Genomic DNA, 15,384 nt, shown 5'->3' with positions numbered 1-15,384 from the left:
CACAGGAATGTGAGAGACTGAATAAGTCCTCAAGAAAACATTATTTCAAGTTATTGCTACTAAAGGTGGGTCTACAACCTACTGAAAGATGCAGTGTAAGATTTCATAGCCCTATGAGAACCCCCCTTTTCAGAATCCAACTGTATCTTTTAAATGGCTGTGAGACTGACACCCACTACACCCTTTATACACTTTTCTCAGACAGGCATGAACATTTTCAAACTTTTCTCTCTTGTTTAAACACTCAAAGTTCAAACCTTCGTAGAAAAAGAAATCCCGTATTATGGGATTAAACCAAAGGCACCCGCAGGTGCCTTTCACAGTGCAAAATGTTGATGTGTTTGTCGGGGAGAAAACTTACAAACATACAGTACAGCGCTTCAGAGTTTTTTTTTATGACACCGCACGAGGAGATTGATTGACAATGGTCTACAGCCAATCAGAGCGCAGAATACAATGCGCTGTTTAAAAAAAAAGCATGCAAAAGGTGAACCGCGTTATTTGCATGTAATTGTGGGAAAATTCCATGAGATTACATTATTTTTACGGTAACTCACCGTACTCATGGAAACAGCTGTAAAATACAGCAAATGTAACAATTGGTGATGTTACTGAGATTATATTCACACACACATTCACACACTGGTGATGGCAGCTACATTGTAGCCACAGCCACCCTGGGGCGCACTGACAGAGGCGAGGCTGCCGGACACTGGCGCCACCGGGCCCTCTGACCACCACCAGTAGGCAACGGGTGAAGTGTCTTGCCCAAGGACACAACGACCGAGACTGCCCAAGCCGGGGCTCGAACCAGCAACCTTCCGATTACAAGGCGAACTCCCAACTCTTGAGCCACGATCACAATTTTTAACAGCCACACTAAAATTTAATTCCTTGAACTGAATGGAACCTCATATATTAATAAATGTATTTGTTTGTTCAAACAATGTGAAACATTATTAATACTATTAATTAATAGTATACTTGTAAGGTTAGTATTGTGATAGAGTCGAGTATATTTTAACTATACTCTTGTAGACATTATGACATTATGCTAGTGTAACGTGAGGGTTCACTAGATGGTTTGGAATCTCTCTGAATAATTAGGAACAGCAAGACGGAGACGGATAACTTTTTAGCAGCCTCTTTACTTTTAGCACACGGCAACAACAACCCACACTTCCTGTGTGCCGCCCTCATGAATACTTCACTGGCCTCTCAGAAGCCAGGAAATCTTACTCAGATCAAAACAGGGAAAACAACCAGGTAGATATAACACATACTTATTACTGGTTTGAACATGCATGTCTAAACATTCAAACATGTAAACATGTAAATATCAAAACACGTAACCACCAAATAGCTACATAACTAGCTTTATAACCTTTGTAAACACCTCTTTGTATATCAAATTAGATTTAAATTTACTTCTACACTTTACACTAGTACAATATGGTGAACAAAAAGTACATCTAAAAGTTAATTTCAAGAATACTGTTATGTACTAAAACGGGAGCCAATATAGTCCCAAGAAGCATTATTAGAATACGTACTAGGTAAGGTATACTTGGGGAATATGATTGAAGTATACTTATTTTTTGTATGGCCAGCAACAAAAACTAATGGCTACATTTAGAGTAATGTTTAAAAATGGCTTCATTTAGCAGGGTGTTCCTTTTTTTCTCTTCTTATTCTTTCTTATACTGGACCTTCATTTGTTTTGTATAAGGTGGTACTTTTTAAGACTCAAATAAAGCTGCAAAGCAGGAGAACAACATGGCCATCAACTATTCTGTGCTACAGATCCAGTTCGCTGCAGCACAGAGTAATGATGAGACCGTTAACATGTGCAACTTAGAAGTAGTCAGAGGTAACTGGATGTTCAATCAGGTTAAATGCAAGGTTGATTGGATTATATCTGAAGATCATATGCTATTCGTGATAACTCTGCTAGACTCCAAATTGCTCATCCATGCGGGAGTATCTCAAAATTAAATGAAACCACTTAACACTTTTTCCCTAAAACGGACTGGCATGGGACACATTAAAGTTTGATCGGAACCTGCTAATCAGTCTGAAGGTAAGTGTTTTTTTCACTTATTCGAGAGAAGTCCGAAATGCGTTCTTATTACTGTTTGTTTTGACTTTTAAGCTACCCTACCAGGATATTTTCATTCAAATGCTAAGTCAAAATGTCAATATCTATGAATGTGGAGACTCAAAAGACTAGTTTGGTAATAGTTGCCGATGGATTTATGAGACTTGATAGAAACTTGGACGTTTCCAGCAGGTGAATCGGTGAACTAGGTTGCGCCCAAATGCTTAAAGCTGTTAGCTGGTCAGTGTTTTCAGGTGTGCTTGTACTACCTGTATGGTGCGGAGTGCTGACTAAGTCATGTTAAACCCATTAAAGCGTCGAGCTCAAATATCTTTTCATTTTTCTGCACTGTTCTCTTGTCGGCACACATTTTCTGTTTATTGTAGCCTTTTGTGAATAATTTTGATCATGTAAAAACTGGGAATTGGTCCCTATTGACAATACTCTTATTTTTTGCATTGCATATGTCACTTAGGAAAGGTAATTGGTCACTGAACTTTTTGCAACTATGTGTATTTCTAAATTTTGTGGCTTCAGTGCACGCAAATTTATATTGTTCAGTTTGCATGTTAAAAGCCTGCCAAGCACCCCAAGGCTGATTATGCTTGGTAAGAAGTCATTCATGAAATAGAGCTGATTAGACCATATTAAAATTTCTGTTTGGCACAGGAGCTTTTCGTGGACACAGGTATCCAGCCTCTGTTTTGTTAGCTCAAATTTCTGTAATTTCCTTTATAAACCAAGGTTGTTGGACATGTGTCTCAGTGAATCCAGCAAAGTAACAATATCAAATTTCACATTACATATTACTGATCAACATAGTAGTCTAGCTACACCAACAGCAGAAATACTGAAGTCAATACTGTAAAGTTTAACAGCAGCACAAACTATAACTCCAAAATAACCATACAGTTGATTCATCTCCGGTAATTTAACTGGGCTGACTCTTTGTTAGGTGTGTTTAATGTGCAAAATAATTCCCAATTATGTACAATTATAATATTTTAAAATGGACTTATGTACATAAGGCCATTAATAATTAACTGTACATAGCTATTTGCTTTATGACTATTTAGACAGTGTGAAGAAGTGAAGTATTGAAATTATTTTATGTTGCATAATGACAACATGTTGCCCCTGTACATTTAAGGACAAAGTTCAATGACCGCCACCTGCTGGATGGTGAGTGCAGAGGGCCGTGTAATTGTTGAGCTGGACAAAGAGAACATCTTTGCTGATGCAATGTCAGTCTTCTTTGGTTCATTCTATGTATTGAACCTGGAATACCAGGAGTCAGCGTGTGCAAGGTTTTTTGTAAGGATAAACCCTGATGAAGCGCCTTGAGGCGACTTTTGTTGTGATTTGGCGCTATATAAATAAAATTGAATTGAACTGAATTGAAGAGGGAACAAAATGTACCTCCAAGGTTGGGACAAGCAGAAGGACTGAAGCGAAAGGTTGTTCACATTAACCCTCATGTCACAACTTTCCTCCAGCGGCTTACTGAATTTGAGTGGAGAACTTCAAATTAGGTAACTGTTTTTGCCATTTTTAGTGAATTTCTTGTATAATTTAAGTGTCCAATGTGTTGTTACCCGTGTTTCCACAGATGATCCATGGCCCATGCTTTCTGGACATTTACACAAGACGAACAACAATGAAGACAAGCTCTCTTGCCATCTTGTAAGACGCTGTCTCTGTCCAATAGGTTTTTTTGAGTGCGACAGTTTTGATTTTTTTCCCTTCTTTTACCCGTTTGTTAAAAATTATTTCAGCTACTTACACTTTAATTGTCACATGTATTGGCTCACCCTACAAATCAATGAACTCAGTCCACAAAGCAAGATCAGGGTTCAGTGCAGGACAGTCAAGTTACTTCACACCACACACCCTTATCCATGTCCTTGTGGACCCTGTTTTGTGCATTGATTTGGTGGTGTGAGCCAGTATTTTGGACAAAAGGCAGAAGTGTGGGGCTTGATATTATATTCATTACAATTCAGTTTATTTGTATGGTGCCAACAAAATGAATGCCAAGGCACTTCACATTGTAGGTTTAAGACCCTACAAAATATAACTAAGAAAACCCAACACTTGAGCATATGTTGTCTGCCATGATATGGATATGACATAATATCGTTATTGTTTGTACAACCATCTGAGGAAATAATGTATTACATGGTTTAGTAAAAACAAGTGCTTCCTCAATGAAAATATGTTTTCAGTTCTTTTCAGTTTTTGATTTTGGAAATGTGTATTTCAGCAGGGAAAAATCAGAATTGAAATAAAGTGGTGCAAAGCACATGAATTATATTTTGTGTGTGTCTATCTATCTATCTATCTATCTATCTATCTATCTATCTATCTATCTATCTATCTATCTATCTATCTATCTATCTATCTATCCATCCATCCATCCATCCATCCATCCATTTTTTTGGAATCCTCCAGTCTCTTACAGTATGTTACTGTTAACTGAAATTACGGTAAATTACGACCTGTTAAACAGTAAATGACCGCCTGTTGGGACACGGTATCCTCTAGCAGAGATGAATATTTTTGGTACTGATGCGTGATAACGGTAAGTTACTGGTTAATATATTGCAGTTTATTACCTTGCAGCGGGCTTACAGTGACAAACCGTGAATAAACGGTAGTATACCAATGTCTTAATCACAGTATGATGTTACTTTGTTGACGTAATTTACGACATAACGACATAACAGTATCTCATTGGCGACAGTGACGCCGTGATGTCGTTATGTCGTAAAAAAGGCTACGGTGCGTTACCATAATTTGTCCAAGAGTATTATACCACACCAGCAAAAAACGGTATCATCCTGCAGAACGGAAAGCTACCGTAACACGGCGTCACGGTATGATGCTGGCAACAGTGACGCCAGTATGTTACCGTAAAGTGGCGATGAAAAGTCTAACAGTGTACTTTGTTACTTCCCACCTCTGGGCCACATAGTTTACTTAATGCAGCTTGTTTCCCAGCTGTTTCCATCACTTAAATGATAACTGATAAATAAACAATGATGATAATTGTCAAATGTTAAGTGCATGATTTGCAGACATTTTAATAACTTTTATTAAACTCAGCACAGTCTCATCCATCACCAACACAAATGATCAAGCCAAATGTCACACTGACTGACAGTCAATTGCTTTACATCCCTAGAGCACTGAGTACGTACCTGATCTGTTCACAGTACATGATGAACTCTGTCCTTTGAGCACTGGTATGTGACTGAGGCTAAAGCTGAATTAGTTAATAAATCTTCACGATTAAAATGTCAGTTGTTACACGATGTTGTTGCAGGTTGCGGTATCGGAGTGTTGTGTGTTTCTATGGCTGACCTGGTAGTGAGAACGGGTTGCAACTCCACAATATGTCTGTGACTTTTTCCTCCTGCCTTGATTTCATTACATATGTATGATCAGATAATTTGTCTGCAGCACTCCTATCATGGTTGAGGCCACATTCAAAACATTGAGCCAACTTAAATGTTGAGTCACTTGGGAAACATCTCCCCAAGTTAACAAGACTTGCTCTGGGAAAACTGTGAAACTTATTGAAATACAGTTAAAAGTCCAAAGTTTATGCTGCTCACTTTTCCTAAAGATATCACGTGGGGCAGAGTCTTAACCTTCCTCTCGTGTTAGCTTTCTGTTATCATCTCTTATGTTAGCGGGTCGGTTTTGACCCGTGAATTAAATCAGCTATAAAATATACTAAAAACAATAAGTTATCATCCAATTTGTTTCTCATCTCTTGGTTACCTTGTTAGGCTTCCTTATTCATGAAAATGTTGGTTTTAATACTTTTGGTGTGGGCCTCTGGGTCTTTTTTTGTCACTATACCCCTCGATTTCAATTAAAAAAAAATTGTAAAATTAACCTCAAGAGAATCATATTAATAAATAAAAGGTTTCTGTGTTACCTGAGTATTACTGAGGGGTATAGGACACATCTCTTAAATAAATCTGTTTTATTGATTTTTTTCATTTTAAGATTAATAACTAAAATGACATCTATGGTGTTACGGGTCAATTTCGACCCATAGACATTTACATCAAGAAAAGACAAAAAAAGTTTTTTTTTTCAGCAGTAGACCTTTAATATAAACTGAAAAAAAGAAAAAGTCCTCTCCTCCTTTGTTTTGGTTATAGCCGTGGGTAATTGTGGGCTTTTTATCACTTCCCAATGATACAGCTTCACCTCAGTTTCCTTTGTGAAGTTCTTGTCCGAGGTCATATCTGGTAAAAAATAAAATAAAATAAAATATCACAGCTGATATTGTGATCCTGCAGTCCAGTGGTCATATGGAGGACCACACATTTTCATTGTTTCTTCTCAGGGGTGCCACTCGCAGCTTTGACTGTGAAAATCTGTACATTCCAGGCATAGTTGGTTTTTGCATCACAGGCTTCCCAGATTTTTCTGCCGTTTTTCCCTTGCTTACTGGGTATATATTGCCGGAAGGGGCATTTTCCTCAAAAAGTGGACAAGACATTCATCCACTGTCACTGGCCCTGGGATGAACATCAGTGGAAGAAGCTGCACCCATCTCTCCCAGACATCCCTGATGGGAGCAAGTTTGTCAGACCTCGGTCTGGTCTCTCTGTTGTCAAATCTGAGGACTCTTGAATCAAAATGATATCAAATGTGTGAAGTGACATCGTTGCCCAGAAAATGTTTCTGCCTGTCGATGCATCCCATAGACGATCAGTGGCCTCATTGCAGCATCTGTACACTCCAGCAAGAACAATGAAAGCATCCAGGTATTCCTCATCATGTCGCCATGGACTTTTTTTCCTTCAAGGTTTATCATAGTAATGATGATTCTTTCTAGTGACAATGGCATAAATATCTCAAAACATCTCTTGATGTCACTGACTTTGGTCAGAGCAAACCTTGTGATTCCAGGGGTAATTTTGATGACATTTGCAGCAGCTGCCCTGCCATGTACATCATGAGGTACTGAGCTCCAAAAGATCTTACCATTTTTGGACTTGAATCTTTCAGCAGGAGTAGCTTCAGCACCAGCGACCTCCACCTCTGATCAGATGTGTCTGTGTCTTCTGGATGATAGTCCACATTGTCTTCCTCCTTAGAAACCTGCCCATCTGAATCGCTATGCTGCTCTGTGTCCTCTCCTTCATTTTCACCAAAAATATGATCCAGAACTTAGCTCACTGTGAATCTTCTTCTCATTTTTTGTATGCTGCAAATTGTAAATGTGCACTCTGGAAGTCAAATGGCCACTCAAATAGTGAATTCACCTCACATGCCCGTGTTTATTTTGTTTTGTTTTTGTGCAGGTATACTGCAAAAAACATGCAAAATAAGAATCCCCTAAAGCTCATATGATTAGGAGAGGCGCTTGCTGTAAGTGTTTTAGCTGACAGTGCACTTATGATTTCAGTTTTGGCTTTAATTATTGCTTTATACTCATAATATTATACCTGGGTCGAAACCGACCCTAACAACACAAAGGTCATAATTTCAACTAGGGCATTTTATAATTTAGTGAAAATAATTTTTTTTATTTTATTTTGTAGAAATAGAGGTTCCTGACAAAGTCAAAAAGCCTTGATACAATAAACAAATGTATGTGATTTTTTTATGCATTTGAAATTTAAAATGGGTCGGTGCCGACCCTAACACGAGAGGAGGGTTAAACAAGTGTAATAAAGGCGCTTAGGAGGCCATAGCAGTGTGTCTTAAATGCAATAACTGATTATCAAACCTTCAAATATCACAGAGGGTTTTATGTGTTTCTGTTCTAACTCTAACTTCTAAACTTTTTTCATTAACTTTGAGTGTCAAGTTAACCTGAAAGGACACGTGCGCGCACCGTCTGGAATAATTTATCTTACAGTTCAATAGACTACCTGGAGGTGATGACACCGCCTTCCCAGTGATCTACAAAGCACTGCCTGATAAACGCTTTAGCTTTATTTCAGTTTTGCTCCGACTGATAAAATGTCCGGGGATGCTCACTTGCTCGTGGCAGCAGACTATGTGGTGTTTGCTGTCGTTCTGCTCCTGTCTGCTGCTGTTGGTTTTTATTACGCCTGGAGAAGCAGGAAACAAGGAACCTCCAGGGACTTTTTAACTGGGGGCCGAAAACTCAATGCCCTGGCTGTCTCCATGTCCCTCACTGCCAGCTACATGTCATCCGTCACTGTGCTCTCCAACCCAGCCGAGGTAACGTGTCGGGACTGTCCTGGATCTGCACTCAGCTTCCTCAGCGCACAAACATTTATTCAGAGTTTAAATTAGAATTTTATAAAATGCGTAAAACTGTGATTTCTGTGCATTAGAAGACGGCTGGAGTCAGCTAACCGAGCATTACTTTGAGTGCACCGCTTTCAATTTCAAACAAATCAAATAACGAATTTAAAGTTTTCGTGTTACTCACCAGAGTTCAGCACTGTTCATATGTTGCTCCAAAGCTCGTTCAGTATCAGCAGCATCAGCGTTTCAAATGATCTCCGGCAAAGTTTCACCAGCCAACCAGCTGTTTTGCTATTTTGTGTTTCCATAAATCTTTTTCAACCTGTCTGTAGGTGTATCGCTACGGAGCCATATTTGGCTATTTAAGTATTTCCTATGTAATAGCAGTGGTGTACACATCCGAGGTCTTTCTCCCAGTTTTCTACAGACTGGCCATCAACAGCACATATGAGGTAACTGTGGTTTTGTTTTCAACATTATTTTTGCTATATTTTAAACTGTTGGCTGGGCTACACCTGTCAGTAAGTGTACAAAGTACTAGCTTTGAATTGGAGGGAGTGAGGGGAACTAGGAGTTTCATGTATCAGTATCAATATGCGTCTTTTCTCTGTCTGGTCTCTGCCAAGTATCTGGAGCTGCGTTTCAGCAGAGCCACTCGTCTCCTGGGAATGGTGATCTTCTTTTTTAACGCAGTAAGAAGCCAGTGGTTCAATCTTTGTAGTGCTTTGACTTCTGCACATAAAACTACGTTGGTATCAGCAGAGACATGTTGTTGCTGTGACTTTCTAACTCTTTGCCACAGTTGCTCTACACTGGACTTGTAATTTATGCTCCAGCTCTGGCTTTGAACCAAGGTATGTCAGCTCCAGTTCACAGCAGTTAAGTTCGTGAAGGGATCTTGAACAAGAGTGTTTCCCCTGTTAATGAATTTCCCTTCTTTTTGCAGTGACTGGTATGAACCTGTGGGGTGGGATTATTTCGACAGCCACTGTTTGTACTTTGTATTGTGCACTGGTTAGTAAAACATTTATTACATACGACACACACACTGCAGTGCATCACATTGTCAGTCGAACCTCATCGAGCATCACTAAGCCAGGAACCTTAAGAGACCCCCACTTTCACATTCAGCAGAGATTAAATGAGAATATTTACATTTTCCTAAAATTCACGAGGTCCCCTTCCCATTTACCCTTTAAAACAAAATATCTCTCATTTAACATCACCTCTGATTTCTTGACTTTTTCATTTGGATGATTTAATTCAAATGATTTGTTTTGTTTCATGAAAAATATGTGCCCATTTTTAAAATTTGATGTTTTCACCTGCAATCACTAAGGGTCAAAAGTTGAAACCGTGATTGCATAATGTGTTGCGTCACCTGGTTTTTTTTTTCTAAAAGTCTGCAAACATTTGAAAGCTTAGAAACCAGTTGTTGTAGTTTACGGAGCACAGTGTTTTCTCATTCATGGGTAATCTAGGACTTCAGCTTTTCAACAGTCTCCACAAAAAATGTGACTCTTCAGACAGGACAAATTTTCACTTTGCTCCACTGCAGATTAAACAGAGGTATACAGCTGCCTGTGGATGCATTAGTTGTTAGTAATCTCTGGCACTTTTCCTTCGCCTGTCCATTGTCCTGTCCCCCCCTTATTAATGTACTTGTTACTGAAAAAAGTAACGTCGTTACTTGTAACGCCGTTATTCCCATCACTTGTGCTTTCTGAAAATGTTCTACTACAGAATACGGTCACATATTTCCACGTTATGCATTCTGTTCATTAATACAGCTTCCTAACCTTTTTGACAGAGATTTTTCTTGTTTTGTGGCGTTTGTTACAGGGTGGCCTGAAAGCTGTGGTGTGGACAGATGTTGTTCAGGTAGGGTTCTGGATCAAATAAAACGAAAAAAAAATACACAAATGCCTCCAAATAGTTGTGGTAGATGGCTGCCCCTTCCTGACGTTCACGTTTCTTCCTGTTTAAAGGAAATTTTTTGTTCACACTGCCATTTGATTGCTGGCGTTTTCTCTGGATTGTAGGGTCTTTATCTTACAATATAATGTCCTTTTGTTATGATTTGGAACCATATAAATATATTCCATATTCTATGTAAGTAAAACTGAATTAAATTGCAATCAGGTTTCAGTCTAATTTTATCGACACCACAACCACGTTTGAGTCATGTCTTGATTCTTTGCAGTATTCATGTAAATTAGCAAGAATTTGATAACTGGGACCAAAATCTGTCAACATAGTTACAGAATACAGATCTGCCAACCAAACAAATCTCTGATTTTTCTTCCAGATTGGAATAATGTTTGCAGGCTACATGTCTGTTATAATCAAAAGTGTGATCTTAAAAGGAGGAATCTCCACTATCTTGTCAGATGCCCAAGAAGGAGGAAGAATTAACTTTGTGGAGTGAGTATGTGTGTGTGTGTGTGTGTGTGTGTGTGTGTGTGTGTGTTATACTAAAATCATGCTTTCATTTTGTAATCCCAGCTTTGACATAAACCCTCTGAGAAGACACACTTTTTGGACACTAGTCATCGGAGGGACATTTGGTTGGAGTGCAGTTTATGGGACCTACCAACCTCAAGTTCAGAGATACAACTCCTGCAAGAGCATTAAACATGCCAGATTGTGAGTGATTCAAAGGAATGTATTCCTTCCTTCCTGTTTAGCTTGCAAAACTAATAATTAAAATAATAATAATTTAAAAAAAACACCAATAAACAACGATATATGACACGTCTATTTCCACATCTATGTAAATTCTGATTCAGCCAAAGACACTACATTGGTGGGGTTTGCTGGCAAATGACACGTTCTTATCATAAACTCGGAAAAGATAGCTATGATAAATGATGACATCATCAGCATACAGTGATAAGAAATATAATCTCGTTTGCTATGCTACACTGATTTTTGTTTGCATACGTCACTTTTTCGTGTTGTGTTTTTTCAGAGCTCTCTTCATCAACGTGTTAGGCCTAGTTTGCACCCTGACATCGTCAGTGATTTCAGGGCTGTGTCTTTATTCGTTCTATAAGAACTGTGACCCATGGAAAGCTGGACAAGTTTCATCACCTGATCAGGTCCATACACATAAACAAAGAAACCACAGGATGTTTGTTTTTATTCAAGTTATTTTATGATCTTAAAATAAAAATCTTTTTTTCCTTTACAGCTGTTGCCTTATTTGGTGATGGATATCTTGGCAGATCACCAAGGGCTTCCAGGACTATTTTTTGCTGCAGTATATAGTGCCTCTCTGAGGTTCATACAACATAATTTGATATATTTTTATTCATGTTGCATGTAACAGTTAAAGCTGTGCCACATTTGAAGTGTCAGTTATGTCCATTAGTCCAGAGTAAACATGGTTCATTTCTTCATGTTCAGCACAGTTTCTACTTCAATCAACGCAATGGCTGCAGTGACCACGGAGGACCTGATCAAACCACGCATTAAACTATCTGAGAAAAAGCTTCTCTTGATCTCCAAAGGGCTGAGTAAATAACAAGTTTCCTGTTGTTTGTTTATGATATACAGTGGGGCAAAAGAGTATTTAGTCAGCCACCAATTGTGCAAGAGAGGCCTGTAATTTTCATCATAGGTATATCTCAACTATGAGAGACAAAATGAGAAAACCTTGTGAAGATTTACAGAAAACGTTTGACCTCTGTCATTGCCAACAAATGGTATATAACAAAGTATTGAGATGAACTTTTGTTGTTGACCAAATACTTATTTTCCACCATAATTTGCAAATAAATTCTTTAAAAATCTATGATGAAAATTACAGTCCTCTCATGTTTTTAAGTGGGAGAACTTGCAAAATTGGTGGCTGACTAAATGCTTTTTTTTGCCCCAGTGTAAGCTGCATGTTATGTTAGATTAAACTAATCTCTGTTTTGTGGATGTGGCTGGTAGTCGATAAAAATGTCATTTTGTGATGTGATGTTTTTGCAGGTGTGTTTTTTGGAATTGTCTGCGTTGCTATGGCTGGACTGGCATCACTCATGGGACATATGATGCAGGTAGAGGGATCTGTTAATGCAGAGCTGTCAGTGTTTTCAGGCAAACACATTCAGGAACGTTGTTGTTGTTTATTAGAAAGCACCTCACCTCAGTAAATTCAACCATTTTTAAAGTGTTTTTTGAGCTGCAGGTCTCTTCAAACAGGCAGTGTCCATCATTGGTGGGGTCACTGGGGGTCCTTTACTCGGTCTGTTCAGTTTGGGTGTCCTCTGTCCATTTGTCAACTCCAAAGTAAGTCCATTCTCATTTTGGTATTTTCATTTGAAAATTTCTACCTCCAGGGATCTCAAAATCTGGCCAAAATCAGCCCTTGGTAGCATGAAAGAATCGACATTTGTATCATTGTTTCAACTGTATTGCATCAACCTGTCATCGTATAACATAGTGCAGGGAGCATTTTTTTCTTATACGGTATTTACAGTATAAAAAGCCACCCTTATTAATGTTCAATGTTTAAAAAATGTTAACGGCATGAAAAAAAAAAACAATTACCAAATACCTTTAAAAACCAACTATAATCTTTATATTTTTTTATTTATTTATTTTTGTTTGTTTGTTTTTACTGCATAGCTGTAAAACCCCATCAATTGACCCTGTTCAGTGGAACCAACTCGCAGGATTTTATAATTTGTTGAGATTGAGCTTTTTGAGCTTATTGTTAAGATTGGATCAGGTGCTGAGCCGTCTCTTGGTTGCGCGGCGTTGATGGGGGCTTGCTGGTTGAGCATTTCCACCTCCACTCTCTGTGGTTACACACCACTTTGTAACAAATCATTAGTTATTATTCATCATCTAGTTATAATCCATCTCTCTGGATTGTAGGGCCTTTACCTTACAATATAAAGTGCCTCCAACCAAGTTTTTGTTGTGATTTGGAACTGTATAAATGAACTCAGAAATCATCCGTTTTCGCTTACATAGTTCTGCTGTCAAACTGAAAATAATATTGAAAAATGAGCCTGAGCGTTGAGTGACACTTGACTCTGACAAACATTTTTGACTGTTGGTCTATGTAATATATATTTCATGAAGCTCCTTATATTTGTCCACAGGGAGGCCTATGGGGCCTCGTGGCAGGTTTGGCTGTAGCTGTGTCTGTGACCATTGGAGAATTGATATCCCCTTCTCCTCCTGAGATGACCCGACCTCTCTCGCTGAGCACTGAGGGTTGTAAATTTACTTCTGGTGGCAGTCTCAATTGGACTACCCCACTGCCAACAGAACCAAGTCTTTTTACCACAACCCCAGGACAGAATACTGATGACATGTAAGTGTGGTTCAGTCTGTGTTAGATCAATTAATATAATATTGCCTGGTGAGATGGGATGACCGAGCTTTCCTATAATATAAATAAAGGGCATATGAGAAAAAACTAATTTCTCTCACCACCAGACATGCGGTTCAGTGGCACTCTCCATCCTACCTTTACTTCTGTGTCATTGGAGGTTTAACAGCTATTATTGTTGGAATAATCATCAGTCTCTTGACAGGTAAGAAAAAAAGAAAAGATTTTGCCATTGGAACTGTGATATCATTTTCTTATTGTTTCTTCCACTTATCATTTCAGGGGGATTGAGGGAGACGGTGGACCCAAGACTTATGCTAATGAAAGAAGACACTCTTTCTTATCACCTGTTCAAACGTGTCAAAGATGGGGTACGTGCTGAAGAGCAAAGGTATCAAAAGCAACAGACTGAAGACAGGTGCTCAATTCTGCCTTGTACTTTTCCTTCCTTAGGTCATGGGAGGAACAGACAATGTTGGTCTGCCAAACAAGGAGGATGGAATCAATAAACCTGCACATGGGAAAATTGACAACGATATCCGTGTCTCATCTTTTTAACGACCGATACAGCTGAAGACAGAGCTGCTGCAATGCTCAAATCCAGGATTGTAATCACCTTACTTCATAAGAAATGAGACCAAAGGAACTGAGTTGTCAGCGAGACAATCGTGCTTTTATTTTTCCAGTGATTCAGCAAAAAGTAGAAAGCACTTCTCTCAAATATCTACTTGTGTACAATGATGATTTCTGTCTGTATTGTTTAGATTAACACGTTATTAATAAAAAGCCACATGATAAACATTTCAATTCAATTCAATTTTATTTATACAGCGCCAAATCACAGCAACAGTCACCTCAAGGTGCTTTATATTGTAAGGTAGACCCTACAATAATACATACAGAGAAAAACCCAACAGTCATATGACCCCCTATGAGCAAGCGCTTTGGCAACAGTGGGAAGGAAAAACTCCCTTTTAACAGGAAGAAACCTCCAGCAGAACCAGGCTCAGGGAGGGGCGGGGCCATCTGCTGCGACCGGTTGGGGTGAGAGAAGGAAGACAGGATAAAAGACATGCTGTGGAAGGAATAGTCGAAATAGTTCAAACATAAGTGTTCCTCTCTTTCTGGAATGTTTGAATTTCTCTGACCAGGAGGGCAACGCAGACTTGTCTGAAACATCCACAGGATACAATCCACACAAACAGGCAATGAATACATTCAAGGTAGTTTTGATGCTATTTATTATGAGTCATAAAGTTTTTTTAGCTTCGGTTTATTAACTCAAATGTCACAAGACGACGTGACCATTGTCCTTCAGAAACACAGCAGCTCCGCATTTTGCAAAAAGTGAAACATAGCACTTCAACACAACCACCTCATGACAATTGTCAAGCCCAGTGGTCATGATTTGGGCTCGTTTTCCAGCTACAGGACCCGGGCACCTTGCATTCAGAGTCACAATGAACTCCTCTGTATACCAAAGCATTTTAGAGTAAGATATGAAACCTTCTGTGTGCCCGGCAGTTAAAGCTTGGACCAAATTGGATCATGAAATAACACCAGCTAATCTATAACAGAATGGCCTAAAAAGAAGAGACAGGTGTTGCAATGGTCCAGTCAAGGTCTAGACATCAGCTCAATTAAAACACTGCAGCAGGATCTTAGCAGAGCGCTGCATGAACAAATACCTGCAAACCTCAATAAACCG

General features: G+C 38.9%; 1 protein-coding gene across 1 annotated transcript; it reads left to right on the top strand.

The window, feature by feature from the left end:
* The first annotated feature begins 8,029 nt into the window (after positions 1–8,029).
* Positions 8,030–14,477, top strand: LOC146555878 (sodium-coupled monocarboxylate transporter 1-like). The gene is made up of 17 exons (XM_085251481.1): positions 8,030–8,314; positions 8,677–8,796; positions 8,971–9,036; positions 9,147–9,198; positions 9,291–9,358; positions 10,187–10,225; positions 10,653–10,768; positions 10,850–10,990; positions 11,316–11,445; positions 11,538–11,626; positions 11,753–11,862; positions 12,323–12,390; positions 12,536–12,622; positions 13,444–13,658; positions 13,784–13,881; positions 13,959–14,047; positions 14,130–14,477. Exons 1-17 carry the CDS (start codon positions 8,090–8,092, stop codon positions 14,232–14,234), a joined length of 1,818 nt encoding a protein of 605 aa, XP_085107607.1. The 5' UTR covers positions 8,030–8,089; the 3' UTR covers positions 14,235–14,477.
* The last annotated feature ends 907 nt before the right edge of the window (positions 14,478–15,384 follow it).

The sequence above is a fragment of the Mchenga conophoros genome, linkage group LG17 (genome assembly GCF_057382185.1).
Source record: "Mchenga conophoros isolate Kocher_MC1m ecotype Shallow Benthic linkage group LG17, M_conophoros_male_GT1.1, whole genome shotgun sequence".
NCBI classification, from domain to species: Eukaryota; Metazoa; Chordata; class Actinopteri; order Cichliformes; family Cichlidae; genus Mchenga; species Mchenga conophoros.
The sequence above is the reverse complement of the archived record's forward strand: the minus strand, read 5'-3'. Positions and strand labels throughout refer to the sequence as shown.